The sequence below is a fragment of the Brassica oleracea genome, chromosome C4 (assembly GCF_000695525.1).
Source record: "Brassica oleracea var. oleracea cultivar TO1000 chromosome C4, BOL, whole genome shotgun sequence".
Classification (NCBI taxonomy): domain Eukaryota; kingdom Viridiplantae; phylum Streptophyta; class Magnoliopsida; order Brassicales; family Brassicaceae; genus Brassica; species Brassica oleracea.
The window spans coordinates 40,237,854-40,256,342 of record NC_027751.1 but is presented as its reverse complement, the minus strand read 5'-3'; the positions used below and the strand labels follow the sequence as shown (position 1 = coordinate 40,256,342).

Sequence of the window (18,489 nt, the reverse complement as noted above, 5' to 3'; positions counted from 1 at the left end):
GGAATGCATAAGACCAGCTTTGATAGAGCACTATAAGGCCTTGTAAAGTATTTACAGCAAGAGCTTGGCGATCTTGTTCAATTGTTGTATCATGTGCCAGATAATGAATATGCTATATTTGATACTTCCGACTAGGATGTTAACGTAAGGACGTAAGGTAAAATAACACAGCCGAGCCCAACCCACAAATAACACAACCCAGTTTATACGCAATCTACAAAAACTCAGCAACATCAAAGTTGAAATCCAAACCCAAAAAATAACCCAATATGGTATAGGTTTACCCGTGGGTACCCAAAGTATTATCTTATTTATTCTGAAGATCATGTAAAATATTAGTACCATTAATGTAAGCTTTAATATATAAACAAGATTTTGCAATTTTATAGAAAACTTTTAGCGCAAAAACTCGTTTACGATTTTGGCGGAAAAATTCGCTTTATCAGAAAAAAAATTATTTTGCCATTTTAACCAGAAAACTCATTTTAAGGTTTTAGCAGTAAACCTCGTTTTGACATGAAAACTCATTTATGGTTTAACGAGAAAACTTGTTAAGTTGTTTTTGTGGTTTTAACGGAAAATTTTCTTTTTGCGGTTTATGGTCGGTAAATTTGTTTTTGTGGTTTTGGTGGGAAAAACTCATTCTTGCGGTTTGCGGAAAAAATAATCTTTCTGGTTTTGGCGGAAAAACTTGGTTTTGCGGTTTTGGCGGAAAAACTTGTTTTTACGGTTTTGGCGGGAAAATTTGTTAGATTTTGGTGGGAAACCCGTTTTCGATTTTGGCGGGAACAACCTTTTTGCGATTTTGGCGGAAAAAATCGGTTTTACGAGAAAATTCGGGTTTGCAGTGTTAGCAGGAAAACTCGTTTTTGTTTTTGACGGGAAAACTCGATTTTTCGGTTTTGGCGGGAAACTCGGTTTTTCGGTTTCGGCGGGAAAAATCGTTTTTTGCGGTTTTGGCGGAAAAATTGGGTTTTACGGTATCGGCAGGAAAACACCTTTTGCGGGTTTGGCGGGAAAACACCTTTTGCGGGTTTGGCGGGAAAACTCGATTTTGCGGTTTTCAGTCGAAAAACTCTATTTTACGATTTTAGCGGAAAAACTCTGTTATACGGTTTTTGCGGAAAAACTCGGTTATGCGGTTTTGGCGGTTTTGGCGGAAAAACTCGGTTTTACGGTTTTGGCGGGAAATTCGGTTTTGCGGTTTTGGCGGGAAAACTCGGTTTTGCGGTTTTGGCGGGAAACTTAGTTTTATTGTTTTGGCGGGAAAACTTGGTTTTGTGGTTTCGGCAGAAAAACTCAGTTTTTCGGTTTCTGTGAAAAAAAATATTTTTACGGTTTCGGCGGAAAAATTCATTTTTTGGTTATAACGGAAAAAATTTTTTTTGCAAATTTTGTATAATTTAATTAAAATTGTGAAAATCTATATATATAATTGAAAACCCATGGGTACACTCATTACCCTTTTGTATTTACACATAAATATGAGTTTTAAAATTAATACTCATGGTTGACCCAATTAATGGGTAAAAACCCAACCCAACCCATTATTAGTGGGTTTGGGTAAACCCATTAACATCCCTACTTCCGACATATCTGTTCATTTGATTAATCTATATATATAAAGAAATGTCCGCCTCTCTCCCGTGAAGCCACGTCATCAAGTCGTGCGTTATGGGAGTGACACGTGTCCCATTTTATATTTGGAGCCAAAATAAATGAATGCAGTCAGGGGTAATCAAACCCAGTACCTCTAGCACTGGTAGTTTCTCTTAGAACCACTAGGCTGAAGTCACTTTTAATAAATATGTGGCCGCGAAAATACTTATTATCGTGTCGGCTGGAAGCCCATGCTTCTTCTGCTTGTGGCCAGGGCCGACACTGAACTGACGTCAAGATGAAGATCGTGAAGTTAAAAACTTTGCTCCAAACAGTTTTGCAATGTTTCCAACCTTTATAACTTGATGCATATAATATATATCAAAATACATTTGTTGTATACGTTTTTATTAGTTTTGCTTTTAAAAGAAGATATTTACAGTTATAAATGTTTTGTGCCAGTGAAGTAATGGTTGAAAAACCTCTATACATATGTCATTTTAAAATAACACCCAACTTCTATATATAGTCAATACATATGTCCATGTTATATTATAGACTAAATATTTTCTCTTTTAAAAATATAGAAAACAGTTTTTTTAGTTTACAAGCAAATGTTGTAGAGCAAGTATGCATTATACAAAATAATATATATTTAAAATCCATACGCAAAAACATAAAAGTTGTTATAGGCCTCTTTCTGACACATGCACACTCCACTATGAATAAGAATTAAAAAGAAAAAACAGTATTGTCATCAAACTTTATCACAAATCCACATTTATACACCTATAATTATGAGTTGGACAATTAGTAAATTTGATACAATACCAAAGCAAGAATAATCGAAAAACAACTATACCACCGCATACTAATAAGTAACACATAACAGATAACCAAATTTTTGAATCTTAAAACAAATTTTAACTCGAACATTTAGTGAATAACAAATTAATTAATAACCAAATTTTTGAATCTTAAAACAAATTTCAACTCGAACATTTAGTGAATATCAAATTAATTAATATCCTGCGGGCCGACCCCAGTATGTTTAATAAAAATGCTCGGATAGGTTTCATTAGTCAGAATTTCTCAATTCGCTAAGGTGCTATTGTCAAGAAAAACTAAAACCAAAACAAAGTGACACACACCAGAAGGATAAATGAAGTTACACAAAGACAACAAAATGTACAAAATGAATATAATCACTAACATACAGTTAGAAAGATGATTAAAAATAGTTGTAAATCACCAAAACATTACATTACAATACAAAGTACAAACAAACTATACACAGTAGCAATACAATGATCAAAACAAAAACACAAAAAAAATTGGCCAAAAAACTAGTTTTGATTGAAGAACTCTCGCCCTCAAAAAACAGAAGAGTATAAAATGAAGTGATGTTTTTACTTGTTAGACCACTGGAATTCGATTTCAAGGTTTCTGGGGCCACTTTTGCTCTCTGGTAATAAACTGTATTCACCTGCAACTGCTCCCAGCATTACCACTCGATCGATTTGGATCGTTACTTTCCCAAATGAACTCTGCAGAAACAAAAAGCAGAGACAGTAAGCCACTGATTCACAGATAGAATGCAAACATTGAAACTGTTGAATATGACTTAAGTTTGATGGATGTGTATATACCTTTCCCATTTTGCTCTTGTTCTTGCATGAAATGTGAAGTTTTTGACCTTTGGGAGGGCTCTCAAATGACCATGAGAAACTCTCGTCCCACTCTGGATTTGGACCAGTCGATATAACCTGAATAAACAAAACGATAAATTTAGTTAGTCTCTCGGGACTTACTAGTCACAGTAACCTGAAGTAAGGGGGGGAATGAGTCATTTCATACCTTGGTTTGTCTTGGAGGAGTGTTACCGAGAGTTATCTTACAAAACACGCTCGGGTTACCAACAGATTGCTTCATGTTGTTACCGCGTTTGATCGTGACCACTAGAGTACCTGGCAAACACTGCAGGAGGAATTCAGCTTTCTCCTGGAACCGCGGTGGACCTGATTGGATTAGGTACTGAAGTAAAGGGATGGCGTCTGCAGCAGCAACTGATTGGGCCCTAGAAACTTCGGCTGGACACGCTGACCAAGCTTGTCTGAGAAGAAACAATGCATCCAAGGCAGCTTCTTGAGTTGCCTCTGACCCTGTCTTGAGCGATGTAACTAGATGCGGTATACTTAGTGTTGCAGGCTCGGTGGCTCTTAGACGTGGGAAGTTGTTAAACAAAGAGTTTAAAGCTTTTAGATACTCATCATTCACGGTTCCAGAGGCCCATAAGTCCTTCTCAATAGCAGCTGCAAATTAGAAGGAAGTAAAGATAGGATATATAAGATGAGCAATAAGAAAGAGCAGATCGAAACAATAAAGAAGGAAAGGAGATTATTTTCTCACCAGTTATTGCTCTGACGGTCTCGCTAGATGCGTACTCTTGCACGGTGTGATTAGAGAAAAGTAGTTTTACGAACATTGCAGCCTGAACAGACGTATCCGAGTCACTGGAACTGATCAGATCTAAGACGACCTGTACACCACCTGCCTCGGCAACTGCTCTTTTGTTGGACCGGCTATGCATAACAAGGTTTTGCAGAGCACATATAGCCACTACTTTCATTTCTTCAGTAGGTTGTTCTTCAAGCACATTGACTAAAGCACGGCAAGCAGAAGCTGCGTCGGTGCTTCTAGCTAGTGCCTCGTTTTGGAATAGATCACCGAGGGCCAAAGTTGCCAGTAATCGCGCCTGCTGAGCTTGAGTCTGTGGATCCAAGAGATACTGGGACAAGGGTAATATTGCAGTCTTGGTGGCTTTTGAATCTCTAATCTTCACGTTGTTGAGAAGTACCTCCAGCAGTCTCGCTGCTGTGTCCTCACACTGATGAGACCTTAGAAGATCAAGAAGAGCTTCTATTGCTCCGCTTCCAGCCATGGATTCAGCACTGGTTCCATCGTCACTTTCCAACACTAGTAGAGTGTTAAGTGCACCAACCACTGTGTTTTCAGATGCAGAGCGTAGCAGTCTTACGAGAACAGCAACAGGAACTTCCAGGTAAAACTCGGAGCTAAATTGCAAGATGATTACCAAAATCGATGCCGCTGACTCCCATAAAACATTCGAAACCGATGGATCAGCTTGCAGTATCACCTTGGACAGCTCACTCACACCACCTTCTTTAGCTATTTCATTTGGCCATGTTAGAGCAAGGCTAACGAGAGCTTTCACAGCTCTCTGCTGCAATAGGTGTATGCCAGATCCAAGAACATGGATTAAGGGACCAATCACATGTTGTGTTAATGGATCCTTCTGCAGATGCTCTTCGAAGAGCAGATGAGACAGAAGTTCAGCTGCCAATTGCTGTACTGCCGGGGATGTAGAGTCCAGCAGTGGGATTAGTGGCTCAATCACTTGGTGCGGAGAAAGTGTATAATCAGCTCGGCATTGAGGATGTTCTAAGATATTTACTAGAACTTGCAGCGCACTGTGCTGCCCGTCAGGTCCAAACTCCAACCTCGTCAGCAAATTGAAAAGAGGCTCCACCACTTTTGCAGCAGATTGGCCCTTGGCAATAGTAGCGTTATTTGTAAGGATGCGAAGTAATTCTGAAAATGCAGCGCAAAGAAAATCTGGAGCTTCATGGAGAATATCAAGTACGCAATCGATAACTCCAGCTTTCACCATTTCCAGTTTACATGCAGGCCTGTCCTTACCTAGCTTCACTAGAGCCCTTGATATAGCCTCATGAAGCACATAGTTTTTACCATAGAGAAGGCCAACAAGAGGAACCACAGCCCCATGAGCCGCAACTAGTTCCGCCAATTGTTCATCGTCGACAAGCTTGTCCAGCGCCCGCACAACGGAATGCTGTGCAGGGCTGAATTCACTCACAAGGAGAGAGACGAGAGGCTCAACGCAACGCGCTGCAGCAACCGTGGACCTAATCCTTGTATTTGCAAAAAGAACATAGCACAATTCTGCTGCATCCCCCTTCAGCTCCATAGAACAGTTTGAAGAAAGGATCCTGCAGAGAACATCCACCGCATTCATCTCCACATCTGCGACTGCCAATGCCCGAGATGGATTATCACTCAACAGCCTAACAAGTGCAGCAATAGCAGCATGTTGCTCCCTCTCTGAACCAGTATTGAGAATTTCTACCAATGGCTGAACAGCTTGTCTGGAAGACTCTGCATTTCTTATATGGTCAGCAGTAAAGAGGCTATCCAATGCCTTGGCGGCACTGTACCTTGCTCCTCTTCCACCTAGTCGCAGAACTGCTACAAGTTGGCTGACAGCGCCAAATGCTGACTCATGCCTTCGAATTTCAGCACTGCTAAATAAGATACCTAAAAGAACTGTTGCAGCTTCTTCTTGCTCATCCTGAGGTCCAAGAGAAAGATATTTGGAGAGGCCCTCGAGAGCACCTGACTCTACCATGACAATCATGTTTTGTGGACAGTCTCCAGCAAGCTGAGTTAGAAGATTAAGTGAAAGTAGTGGAGCACCGGGGCGGTCTGGAATTGGTTTAAGAAGATCAACGAGTAAGGGAATAGCCTTTCGTGAAGTAGCCCCAACTCTTATATCTTCAACTCGAAAAAGCCTCTCAAGGGCAACTTGGTCTGGGTAACGCACTAACATGAACTCCTGTGATAACTGCAGAAGTTCTTTTATGTCATCATCAGAACAACCAAGCAGGGATATGAACCCAGCAGCAGCACCGGAGTTTGCAACAGATAGAAGAGTTCCGCGACTACCATTACAGACAAGACTAGCTAGTGCTTGTGCTGCAAAATATCTGTCTGCATATTCCTCTGACTTCACCAGATTTGAAAGCACTGGAACAGCTTTCATCGTTGCATTTGCGCGGGTGATTTCTCTGTCCTGGAAAAGTATGGCTAGCAGTAAAGCGCAGACCCAAATGTTGGTGTCTTCTCCATTATCAGCCTGAAATGTATAAAAGTATTAGGAGTTACAATATAAAGACAACCTAGCGTGCCAAAATGAGTCAAGTGTAGCATAGATTGGTAATATGTTTTCTTAATAGCTTATAATAAACTTTGAATCAAAGATTGCAATCTACAAGAGAGTTAAATACCTGGAGAAAACGGTTGCCTATTCTATCAGTAATCAACTCGATGCCTTCCGACTCCAATATTACTGCTCTGCTCTTTTCATCATGACAAGAAAGAACCGATAGCAACCAGATGGCTAAATTGTCACCAGAGATAAGCGTCGCTCCCGTGGAACCCTCCCAGATTTCTGTTGCATCTTCTTCTTCATCTTCCACTTTTTCTTTGGGATGAATGCATATGCAGATATTATCATCCTTTTCCTGATCTTGCACACATATCTGAGGTGAATCTAGAATCTGAACAAGTGCTTGAACGAATTTGGCACACAATTGTGTCTCATTCAGATTCTCTATCATCCTCTGGTCGTTAACTTTGGCTGCACAGATAATAATAGCAGCTCCACCAATTTTTATTTTCTGGTCCCTGGAATTTATCACCCTTTTAGCTATAGATGACACACAATCTCTGGCATTGTTGACCATGTTTCCCAAAACTATAGGCTGATCTCGGCAAAGTCTTGACAACACTTCAATAGCTTTATCCTGTAAAGAGGGATTGGTAACACTCACTATAGATGAGACTATTGGGGCCATACTGTTCGGAGATTCAGCCAAAACAACCCAAGCTGGTTTTACATTTCCATTAGCTCCTGACCTCGAGAATATAGCAAGCGCATCTAGGGCCTCTGATATCGCATCAGATCTTCCGTCGGCAGAGTCTAGAAGAGACACTAAAGCAAGCAGAGTTCCAGCACGGTTCACAGAATCTGTCAAAGCAGCATTAATTCGATGACGACTAAGCAGGCGAGCAATTGCAGCAGCTGCAAGCGTCTTCCCAGATACTGTTCCTTCACGTAAGATTCTTGTGGCTGACAAAATAATTTCTTCCACAATGACCTTCTCTGAAACTTCACTGTCTAATATCAGATTGGCCAATGCGCACATTCCTTGCTCAGCAACTTCTAGAACGGAAGAGTTGGCAAGTGAAACCAGAGTAGGCAATGCTTCTCTGGCAGCAATGGCCATATCGCGATTCTCCTTGATTGAGAGTAAAATTGCTGCCATACAGCGGGAAGACTCAACAAGGATCTTCTCAGAATCAACATGTAAGAGTTTTATGGCCGAGAAGAGAGTTTTGAGGGCTAGAGCGCTCTCACGCAAATCCTTTCTGGTCTGGAAGATAGCTGCAAGAGCTGAGGCTGAATTTGCTTGAGTTTCTTCTTTTGCGGAGCTCATCAACTTGATCATGGTCTCAACAGCATCATTTGACGCACTGCCTTCACGCAACATGTCACTGAATGGGACCACAGAAAGCATGCTTTTTAAGGCATCCAAAACATACATTTTAGACTCAGGTAGATCGCTGGTCAGCAAAGCAGTAAGCTGACTGATTGTTGCGGTATCTGATTTATGAATCAAGTGATTCAATGTCTTGGCAGCAATTTCCTTACCATTGGAACTACCGTTCTTTAGTAGCCATAACAGAGCAGGGACAGCATCAGCACTTTCAACACAAGCACGTATATCTTCGCTGTGATTGCACAAGTTCCTAAGGATAGTTGCGGAGTCTTCCCTGGCTTTGGCAGACCCTGTCTCTAGAATCTGAACAAGTGGAGGAATACCTCCAGCAGCAGTGATGGCCCACTTGCTTTCATCATTTTCGTTAGACAAAAGGCAAAGAAGTGCAACAGCGCATTCTTGCTGCTGTTCGGATGAAAGACCCAGAAGAGATATCAACAATTGGATCCCTTCACGGCCCTGTAGTGCATGCCACAGGCTACCTTCATGGTTGCACAGCATAAGAAGAGCCTTCACAAGCTCATCTTGAACCTCATTAGCTGCCATTGTTACTAAACCAACAAGCAAACGTTTTGCATCTGAATTGGAAAGTTTAACAGCGAGTATTGAATTCCCATACAAACTTGCAAGTGCTTCAATGGTACGTTCTTGGACAAGGAATGTTAGACGAGGCTTGAACTGTTTCAGCAGAGTCTGCTCAATGACCAATGGATCTGATGCCCTGGTCGTTTCTGCTTTGCCATCATATATCATCAAAGCTGAAGCTAAAGCCCCAAGAGTGTCGGCAGTCTGAGCAGGTGAGGAGCAAGATTCAAGACTCTGACCGAGGCTTGATATGACATATGACAAACCACCGGAAATATTAGCAAGGGCACACATTGCATTTTCTTGTAATGCTTGCGCATATTCACCTTGCATGAATTCTTTCGATGGAGCTATTGTTGCATTTATCAAAATAGGAATACCATTGGAATTAGCGATTTCTCGCTTTGCTTCTTTAGATTGAGCAGAAAGTGACTTGAGAGCAGCAGCAGCCTCTGCCCTTACTGAGGCTTCATTGCCTGATCCTAACAACTTGAGAAGCTGTTTTGTAATGTCCGCAGTCAATACACTGGAGCATACAGAGGCATCCTCCATCATCATGCAAGCAAGAAGGAAGCACACATTAGATACTGTACTTGCCTTCCCGCTTGTAAGCAGCTTCACAAGTACATCCATTCCCCCAGCTCGAATTGTTTCAGACCAGAATCCTTCCGTGGTGCTAGAAAGGTTCTTAAGTGCACCAGTTAACAAACCATCAACCTCTCCCTTCTTGTTTCCACTGCGCAATTGGTCCCACAGAACTGGTACAACCCCCTCAGTGGAAAATATTTTCGATCCAACATGGTCTTTCACCCCACCTTCAGAAACAGCATAGATTGTCTTTGCTGCAGCGATCTGTCCTTCAACTGAACTAGACTTGAGAAGACCAAGCAATGGGGGAATGCATCCCCCAAGTAATACCTTAACTCTAAGTTCGTTCTCCTTGCAGAGTGAACACAAGACGGTTGCAGCTTGTATCTTCACTCCAAGTGATCCTGATCGGAGAAGAGAGACAAGTACTGGCACAGCTTGGGAGTGTGATCCGACAGCACTGAATGCATTTTCACGCATTTCGATAAGGTCCAGTAACTGTTTCAGGCAGTTTTCTCTTTCTTGTGCAGATGATGACCCTTGGCGCAGCTGCTCAATGCATTGGGCAACACTTGCTAATGTCCCATCTGGATCTTCCATGCTGGTTGTACGATCTCTGCAGGTGACAGGGAAATGTTAGATACTAGTCACTGTTTCAGGCAGTATTCTCTTTCTACTTAAATGGTTTCATTTAAAAGGATAACAGTGATTTTCAAATGCACTCTTAAACTAAGACTGCGGTGCAACAAACCCTCATGATCACTGACTGGCTCCTACACGGTGACAAAACACACATATTTGCGTTACCTCAAATTCATCTTGGCGCTTGAATGTGGAGTTGGAGGCTCTGAATCTGGAATCTTCACATCCCCAGTTCTCTCCTGTGATCATGACCACGCAACGTAAATCAAGTTAAAAAAAAAGTATGTAGTGGAAAGCGTTCAGTGAAAGAATATCATCTAAGATCATGACGCTATATCAGATATAACAAAACTGAAACAACGCAAATTGTTAATGTTGCATTTATAGTATTATTGTCAATTAGTTTAGGATTCAATAGTAAAGAAGGGAACTTTATGACATTCTTTTTGCTGGATGCACAGACGTACAAGAAAAAATGAAAAAGGAAGAAAGATATAGTCAGACAAAAGATGAGTCAAGGAATATACGCACGCAAGCGATAAACTCATGTGTTTTTAATCGTATTTCCCCACTCTTAATACCACTAATATGGAGAAATGGGAAGTAAATAATGAAACAAAGCGATTACAGTGTCGTTAGGGGCAAGGCCATTCCCATGAGCAGAAGAGAATCTCCATCCGAGTGCACTAGTCATTTTTTCTCTTAAATCAAAACTAGACCCAAAGACCTTGGCCCGGATCTACTCAGCCAACACCCTCCTCAGAACATCAACGCCCCTGCAGATATCATGCAAGCGGAGATCAGATGAAATATACCACACAAGTATGAACAAAGCTAAATGCAATTGCAAACCGATGACTATAATATCACTCTATCTAACTTAAAATCAAACCGTAAATCTCGATCCAAATCTTGATGGTGAGATTCCAGATTCGAACTAAGCTAAATCAGGAAAGTTTTACGAATGTAGGATTCAGATCGTGACGCAATCTAGTTTTATAATCGGAGCTGAATCTCGGATCTCACTGGAATCGACATCTAGTCTACACACAAGAGATCCGATGTACTAAAGCATGCAGATAGATCCATGGAAGAAGAATTTGAACTAACCTCAAAGGAAATGCGAGAAGAAGGAAGGAGAAAGTACAATCAGTTCTGCATTTCTCAGTTTCGTAGAGGAGAAGCGAAGAAGACGAGATTAGAGAGAGAGGATTCGGATTCTCTTTCTTTCTTTCTGTAATTATTTGACTACAAAAAAAAAAGTATAAAAGGGAGGAGAGGAGAGGAGAGAGAGCTGGGTGTGGGCTGGTGGAGAGTGACAGAGTGTTCTCATACTGGAGCCGGCTTGGCTTGTCCACCGACACACACTCGAATAACTAAACGGCTCGGCTTAGATACCGATTCTATTAAACTAAGAACTTCTCCTATGTATTACTCTATTTTCTACTCCAAAATAGAATAACTCTAAAATAAAGTTGAGTTTTGCTCCAATGTATTACTCCATTTACTACTCCAAAATAGAATATTTTTAATATATTATGCTTTATGTTATTAAAAATTTAGTAATATCATCTTTCATTTATACTATTTGCAAAATAGTCTATTTTCGTATGTATGATCTTTTATGTTTTATATTATATATCTTTTATATGATGTTTATCTTTTATTTTTTATATGTATGATCTTTTATGTTTTATATTATATATATTTTTTTGCATAAAATAGTTCACTAGATGGATATTTATATAATTAAGAAATATTAACAATAACTTTAATAATATATATAGTGAAATAATATTTATATATTTATTTATAATAATATTTTATTTAAATCGAAAATATTTAAATATGGAGGACCATTTTATAAATAAAAAAGTTCAACTCCATTTTGGAGTAATGAGTTGGTTTACTCCATATTTGGAGTAATCATATCTATTACACCATTTTTGAGTGGATTTTGGAGTGGGGTTGAAGATGATTTTACTGCAAAATGGAGTTTGGAGTGGGTTTTGGAATAGGGTTGGAGATTCCCTAAGGCCAGTGCCATTATGATTTTATTTGATATAACGCCCCAATTTCTTTTACAAATTAGATTTTTTCAGTTTTATAGTGGTCTTGCACTGAATATATATGGATTTAGAATTTATCGTGCAGATTAATGAAAAAAAAATTAATGAAAAAGATTATTGAAAATTTCCAGCATGTCATAACATCAAAAATTCATGTCCATAAGAAAACTCATTGTAGTGCAAATAGAATCTTTAGGCTTAAATCCTCAAAATAAATAAATTTATTATCAGTTTTAAATCTTGTAATATTTCTTTTATTTAATTTGTAATGAAATAAATCTGTAGAATATTAGTTTCATAAAGCTCCTATTGTAGTTAATCTACTCTATTAAAATAGAGTCATTATTTTTATCTACCATAAAAGTTTGTGTTAGACCACTAACTAGAAATTTAACAAAATATCCTAAATTTATTCATATGTGATATTTTCCTAATAAAAACAAATTAGATCTAAACAATAACATTTTCAACAAAAGCAAAATACATTTCTATTATACAATTATTGTTCATTTTCTTACCATATATATTTAATCTAGGCCAAATTTTACGTATTTTTAGGTAATTAATTTTGAAAATAGTATAGGATAATTATTTTTTAAATTATCATATTAACGTTTTATATATAACAAAAAATAATAATTTATTAGTTGTATCATTTTATGTTAGATTTTTATAGTAAAAACAAAAACATCAAATTGATATATAATACATTAAATAAAAAATTCAAAATATAATATTAATAATTTAATTTAGTCACAGAAATATAATGTTTTTTAAAAAATTAGTACATTTTCATCAAAAATAATATGATTAATAAAATTTCATCAAAAAATAAATTTTAATAAATATAAATTATAAAAATAACATTATATACAAAAATTAAAAAACTGATATAAAATATATTTTTATAATTTATTTTATATTTTAAATATTATTTTAAAAATAATCATATATAAATCCGCATGGATGTGCAGATTCAACACTAGTTAACACTTAAATTTGTTCACTTGTAATATTCAGTTTTAAAATTTGTTTGATTTTTTTTTATCTATGATATTGTTAACATTTTACAAACTTAACTAATAACTGACTGAGTTTTCAAAAAAAAAACTAATAACTGGTAAAAAAATTATATTCATATGTAAATTTAGATTGTAAAATAAATGATCAGATGATTGTTATTATATTATTAATATATCAATTTGTAGAGTACAAGATGGATTTTTAAATGTTCATGTATTATCAAGTTTTAGCCTGGATTACTACAAATGAATACAATTGCTAATCCATTCAATTACAGTTAGATGACCCAAAATAATAACTGAAATGTTAATATCATTTCAATTGGATATAAATTTTAATTTATAATTTTATTTATTTATATGTTATCTATTATTTATTCATAAATTAATTTTAATTCATTTTTGGTTTGATATAAAACATATTATTTGATTTAGTTAGTAAAATTTAATAATGAATTCTTTATTTTAAATATATTAATATGGATAATTAGGCTTCATTTTTCATTAACAAGCTACCTAAAATACCATAGTAGAAACTCTATAAATTAATATTCGATAAATTAATAGACACGGTAAATTAATAAATACTTCTGGTCCCAAGTTGGACTGATGTAAAATATGACATAATTCAAAAACATAATAAGATAATAATATTTAGAGAACTCCTAGCTAAATATATAGTTCCATTGAAATCATAAATTAATAATTATGATATTTAAAAAATTATTTATACATAAATAAAGAATTTTATTGTTTATTAATTTGAGAATGTACTGTATCTCCAGTTTTTAATTTTCATTTCAATATTTTGATGTTACTTTAACGAATTAGATATAAAAAATTTTTTGTATACTTCCATATGTGTTCAAAATACATAAAATGTATCAAATAATCTCATAAAAATAGATGAAATTCAAATCTATAAAGGTTTAACTAATATATAATAATAATATGAAATAGAAAATTATTTTCTTATTTTCTTTAAAAAATACTTTTAAAAATATAAGTCTAAAGATGAAAATTTTCTGTAAATTAATAACTCTATAAACTATCATAGTCCCAACATTAGTAATTTATAGAATTTTTACTGTATACAATAATAAGCAAGATACAAGAAAAAATTACCATTATTAACATAGGAGTTGATTGGAAGATGTTGTAGAAGTTGTGAACATCCACCTTTATTCTTATAGTCTTTTTAAAAAACAATCATGTTTCAATTTTTAAAACTGAGTCTATAGCTAAAATGAGTTTCTGATATAATTTAGCAAAAAAATTAAAAATAAAATGAGTTTCTGTATAGTTTTCATTCAGCGTTTTGAAAAAAAAATATTAAAGCAAAATCGATAAAAATTTAGAAGATAAAAATTAGATTTGCTGTAGTTTTTTTTTTTTTTTTGGTAAAAAGATTTGCTGTAGTTGGTATCGGATCTATATGTTGATTATTTACCAAACTCGAGTAATTAGTCCATCACGATTGTGATGGTAAAGGTATGTGTCACCAAATACATTATGGAAGTTACTAAAAACAATTGTCAACAATCACAATCATTTCGAACTATTTCATTGACATGATGTTTCTATCTTGTCCAAAAATGACAGCCATTTTTGTCCGAAAGTGAGAGAAGTCGGGGTAACAAATTAAGAAGATGGTAAAATATATAACGTGGGAAAGCGAAAAGCACATGGCCTCATGCCTAGCTAATGGGAATAAACGACTCAAAGCTTTCTCCAACGACGCATGTTTTGTTTCTAGCGACAACTATGCCCATGAAAGCATATGATATGTAAATTGTGCATAACCATATTGCTTCCATCACTAGCTTAATCTACGGCTTGTCTCTGCTACTTTTCAAAAACTGTATGATCTTTGTCAAAGCTGCAATGGTTACTCACATTTAAATAGAAAGCTTTCAAAAAAATAAAATTATGTATAACCTTATGGTGCACATGTGCTCTTTCGTTATCGCCAATTATTCTGCATGCCACATTGTTCGCAAACTAATTAACAATCATGAAGATTATGATCCCAATAGATTATGGTCCTAATAATTGATTTAGTGCTCTACCTGTCTTGTAGATCTCCTAGGCAGGCCCGATATCTTTGTTTAGTTAGCCAAGCAAATAACAAAATTATCTTTTCGCCTCATCCAAACACTCTTTGGGCTCCTCGAACTTAGACAAAAAGGAAGTAATCTGCCTCTAGGGGCGGATCAAGAAATTTTTTTAATGTGTGGAATAATAAATAAATTAAAATATATATAAAATTAAAATATAAAACTTACATTAGGCATTAGAATTTTACATCTTATCTTTAAATGAACCACAAGAAATAATAATTTTTATATTTTTGATAATTGAAAAGAAAAAAAAAATATATATATATATATATATATATATATTTGGTTATATATATTTTCGGTAATTAATTTTCACAATTTTAAATTTTCACTTTAAGTAATGTTATAAATTATATATTGCATATAATAGTTACAATCTTTATTCCTTTTAGTTTTATTAATCTAAGTATTGAAAAATTAAATTAGTAGAAATAATCTACTAGAATAAATGATTTTTATAGAAAATTTAGTATTAGAAAAGAAAAGAAAAATATTATAAAGAAAGAAAAATAGTTTTGTGTAAACCAGAGAAGAAAAAAAAGAAAATTATTTTATGAAATAGTAATTAAAAATGTGTAGAAAATTGAAAAAAAAAAAAAAAAAAATCTTAGGTAGCAAAGATGAGGTCAAAAGAAAAATATTTTATTAAAAAGTAATTAAAAATGTGTCGAAAAGTAGAAACTTTTATTTTGTCAAGACGGAGAGTAGAAACTAGAAAGACAATTTAAAGGGTTTGAAATTAGAATTGGCCATTTGGAACACAATGTAGCCATTTAAACCAAAAGAGCTACTCATTTTTCATCTATCTAAGCATTTCACATGAGAATTATATTAACAGTAAGTGACACGTGCCACGCTCTTTTCCAAGGTGGGTCCGCCCCTGATTCTGCCTAGTGTTCGAGATGTCCACTTTATGTATGATCTGAATCTTGCCCACCACTCTCTAAATATAGAATGATACAAGCCAAAGACTAAAAATTACTCCTAGGATTCTAAAGCGAGAAATTGGTCGATGAGTGGTTCAAAAAGCTGATTTAGTTTTAGACAAAGGAGCTACGGAAATGAGTTAGGTAATGGATGAACTGATTTTCACCACACAATTTGTGGAAGACCTGTGATACAATACAGTTTCTCAAACAATGGAATTTCGGATCTCGAGAAAGTCTTAGAAAGAACAAGTTTTATATGAAACTCAAGTGAATAAAGTTCAGTATTTTATTTTAATAAAAGTCTTACCAATTATAGAGCTGCAAGGGGGATTTATTAAGATTATCCTATCAGCTCATAACCTTCTAGGGTCAAATTCAAAAACGAGAATCAAAAGGATAAATGACAAGCTACATTTCATTTCATTAGCTAATTTTAAGCGATTTTGAAACAAGTTGTCAAAGTCTCAAAGACATAAATCAAGTTTATTAGTTCAAGATAATCATATTGAATGGAAATCAACTTATATTTTCTCACCTTTGATGTGGTTGCCTTGAAAAGTTGGTTTTATTCCAAGTTATTGATTCTCTTGAGCTATTGATCTTTTTCTTCTTTTAGAATCGTCGATCTTCGATAGCGATAAACAGAACTTGGAGTTAGACCTGTTGGGAAGGAGTGGACATGAATCTAGTGGTTTTAATGTGTAACCTTCCTTTTGACTTATCATGGTAGAGAGGGACGGAGGCAGATAGAAACATGTGGAGGTGACCATAGTAAAATTTGGGAAAAAAATTTAGTGTATTTTTCGTCTAAAGATTTTATAATATTTAGTTAAAATTTGGCATTTGACCCCATTAATTTCTCTAAAAAAATTTATATGTTCCCATTAATTTGTTAAAAAAAATTATTTTTGTTATAATAAAATATACATATCTAATTTAAATATTAAATCTATATATTATAATGGGCAAATCTCCAAAATAGCACCTTTCTAAGTTTATATCACAAAAATAGCACTCAAAAACTAAAATGACCAAAATAACACATTTCTAAGTTTATCCTTTGAAAATTTGAATTTTTTTATTTTTCAAAATTTGAAATCTTATCCCCAAAACCTTATTTCTCAACTCTAAACTCTAAACCCTAAACCCTAAACTCTAAACCCTAAACCCTAAACCCTAAACCCCACCCTTTAACTCTAAACCCTAAGTTTGTGAATTTTGATAAAACATTAAGTGCTATTTTTGTGACTTTTGACCTTGAGTGCTAGTTTGGGAACAAAAACTTGATCGAGTGCTATTTTTGTCTTTTTCTCTATTATAATCCTAATCAAAAATGTTTGTGGTTCCGCCACTACTAGCGGAGGGAATGGCTTAGTCAAGGTTGGCGTCACCGTCGATGGGGTTGTCGTGGTCGAGTATGGTAGCGTTTCGGACCCAAAACCTCTAAACATAAGAAGAAGAAAAAAAATCCCATCTCGCTCTTTTTTGGAGAAAAAAGAACATTAGCCCGCCATCATTTACTATTGTTTTCGTTCATAATAACTTTAACTAATCTATGCTACCTAAACAATTAAATAATCTCGACATCATAATGGGAGGAAAGTAACCGATCAAACCACTCAACCTTCCCCATATATAACCTCTACTCTACTTCTATCCAGTTCGATCATTTCACACCAGATTTCCTTTCAGTTTTTTTGTTCTGAGGACGTTGAGTTCAATCTCTACATATCTTCTTCTTTTTTTTTTGAACAACGTTCAATCTCTATCTCAGATCCTCATTATATCATAACACTTTTCTTTTTAGTCGTTTTATTTAAAAAATGTCAACCACAAAACTTTTGCCAAAGAAGTCTGAAATAAATAAAATAAACCAACATCAACATCGTTTTGTGACAACTTTTCTATAAAATGGAAAATCTACGTGACCAGGCCTCAAAGTCAATACTTTTATTTCAAAATAGACTGTGGATAAAGAAATATTTTACATGTTGATTGAATTGTACGAAAAATGCAATGTTTTTAATACAATTGGCAACAATAACATATAGCAAAGTAACACAAATTACGTAACTTAAAACCTAGACGCAAAGGATGGCACTTAATTATATCACATCACACACAAAGCCACAAAGTCTAACTTATAGAACACACAAAACCACAAAGTCTAACTTATAGAACACAAGACCGTCTCACACTTTCAATCTTGCCTTCTTACTTCTTCGTAAGTTGCCGACAGAGAAGACTTTACTGGAAATATTCTGGTACCACTCTTTCCAGGGGCGGCAGAAGAAACTCCGACGGTTTCTCCACCGTCCACCCCTCCATGTCTCTCCTTTTCCAGTCTCTTCTTCATCATCATCTTCTCCTTTTGTTTCTTCTGCATGACTTGTAGTTGTGCGTAGTTTGCTCCCATCGAAGACATTTTGTGTTCTGTTTCAGTTATGTAATTAATTTGATTATATTATTATGACAAAAGAGGAAGTGTTTTGAAAAGATTTAAATACTGAAGGATGAGTTTGGTAATGATGAAGAGAAGAGTCGTTATTTATAGA

General features: G+C 35.5%; 2 protein-coding genes across 2 annotated transcripts; both read right to left on the bottom strand.

Moving 5' to 3' along the window:
* Positions 1-2,813: 2,813 nt before the first annotated feature.
* On the bottom strand, positions 2,814-11,045 carry LOC106341616. The gene is made up of 8 exons (XM_013780340.1): positions 10,905-11,045; positions 10,423-10,570; positions 9,960-10,033; positions 6,705-9,768; positions 4,009-6,553; positions 3,457-3,911; positions 3,249-3,365; positions 2,814-3,146 (listed from the first exon to the last, which is right to left on the bottom strand). The coding sequence occupies exons 2-8, from the start codon at positions 10,486-10,488 to the stop codon at positions 3,009-3,011; spliced, it is 6,459 nt and encodes a 2,152-aa protein (XP_013635794.1). The 5' UTR covers positions 10,489-10,570; positions 10,905-11,045; the 3' UTR covers positions 2,814-3,008.
* A 6,827-nt stretch (positions 11,046-17,872) lies between these two features.
* On the bottom strand, positions 17,873-18,489 carry LOC106340842. The gene has a single exon (XM_013779673.1). The coding sequence runs from the start codon at positions 18,357-18,359 to the stop codon at positions 18,135-18,137; it is 225 nt and encodes a 74-aa protein (XP_013635127.1). The 5' UTR covers positions 18,360-18,489; the 3' UTR covers positions 17,873-18,134.

What these genes read in the sequence shown, in the direction of transcription:
- LOC106341616 (XM_013780340.1), bottom strand. Translation starts at nt 10,488, where the DNA reads ATGACTAGTGCACTCGGATGGAGATTCTCTTCTGCTCATGGGAATGGC. An exon ending in TAGGCAACCGTTTTCTCCAG is followed by an intron (nt 6,554 to 6,704) that starts GTATTTAACTCT and finishes TATACATTTCAG; the next exon opens with GCTGATAATGGAGAAGACAC. An exon ending in ACAAGAGCAAAATGGGAAAG is followed by an intron (nt 3,147 to 3,248) that starts GTATATACACAT and finishes TTGTTTCTGCAG; the next exon opens with AGTTCATTTGGGAAAGTAAC.
- LOC106340842 (XM_013779673.1), bottom strand. Translation starts at nt 18,359, where the DNA reads ATGTCTTCGATGGGAGCAAACTACGCACAACTACAAGTCATGCAGAAG.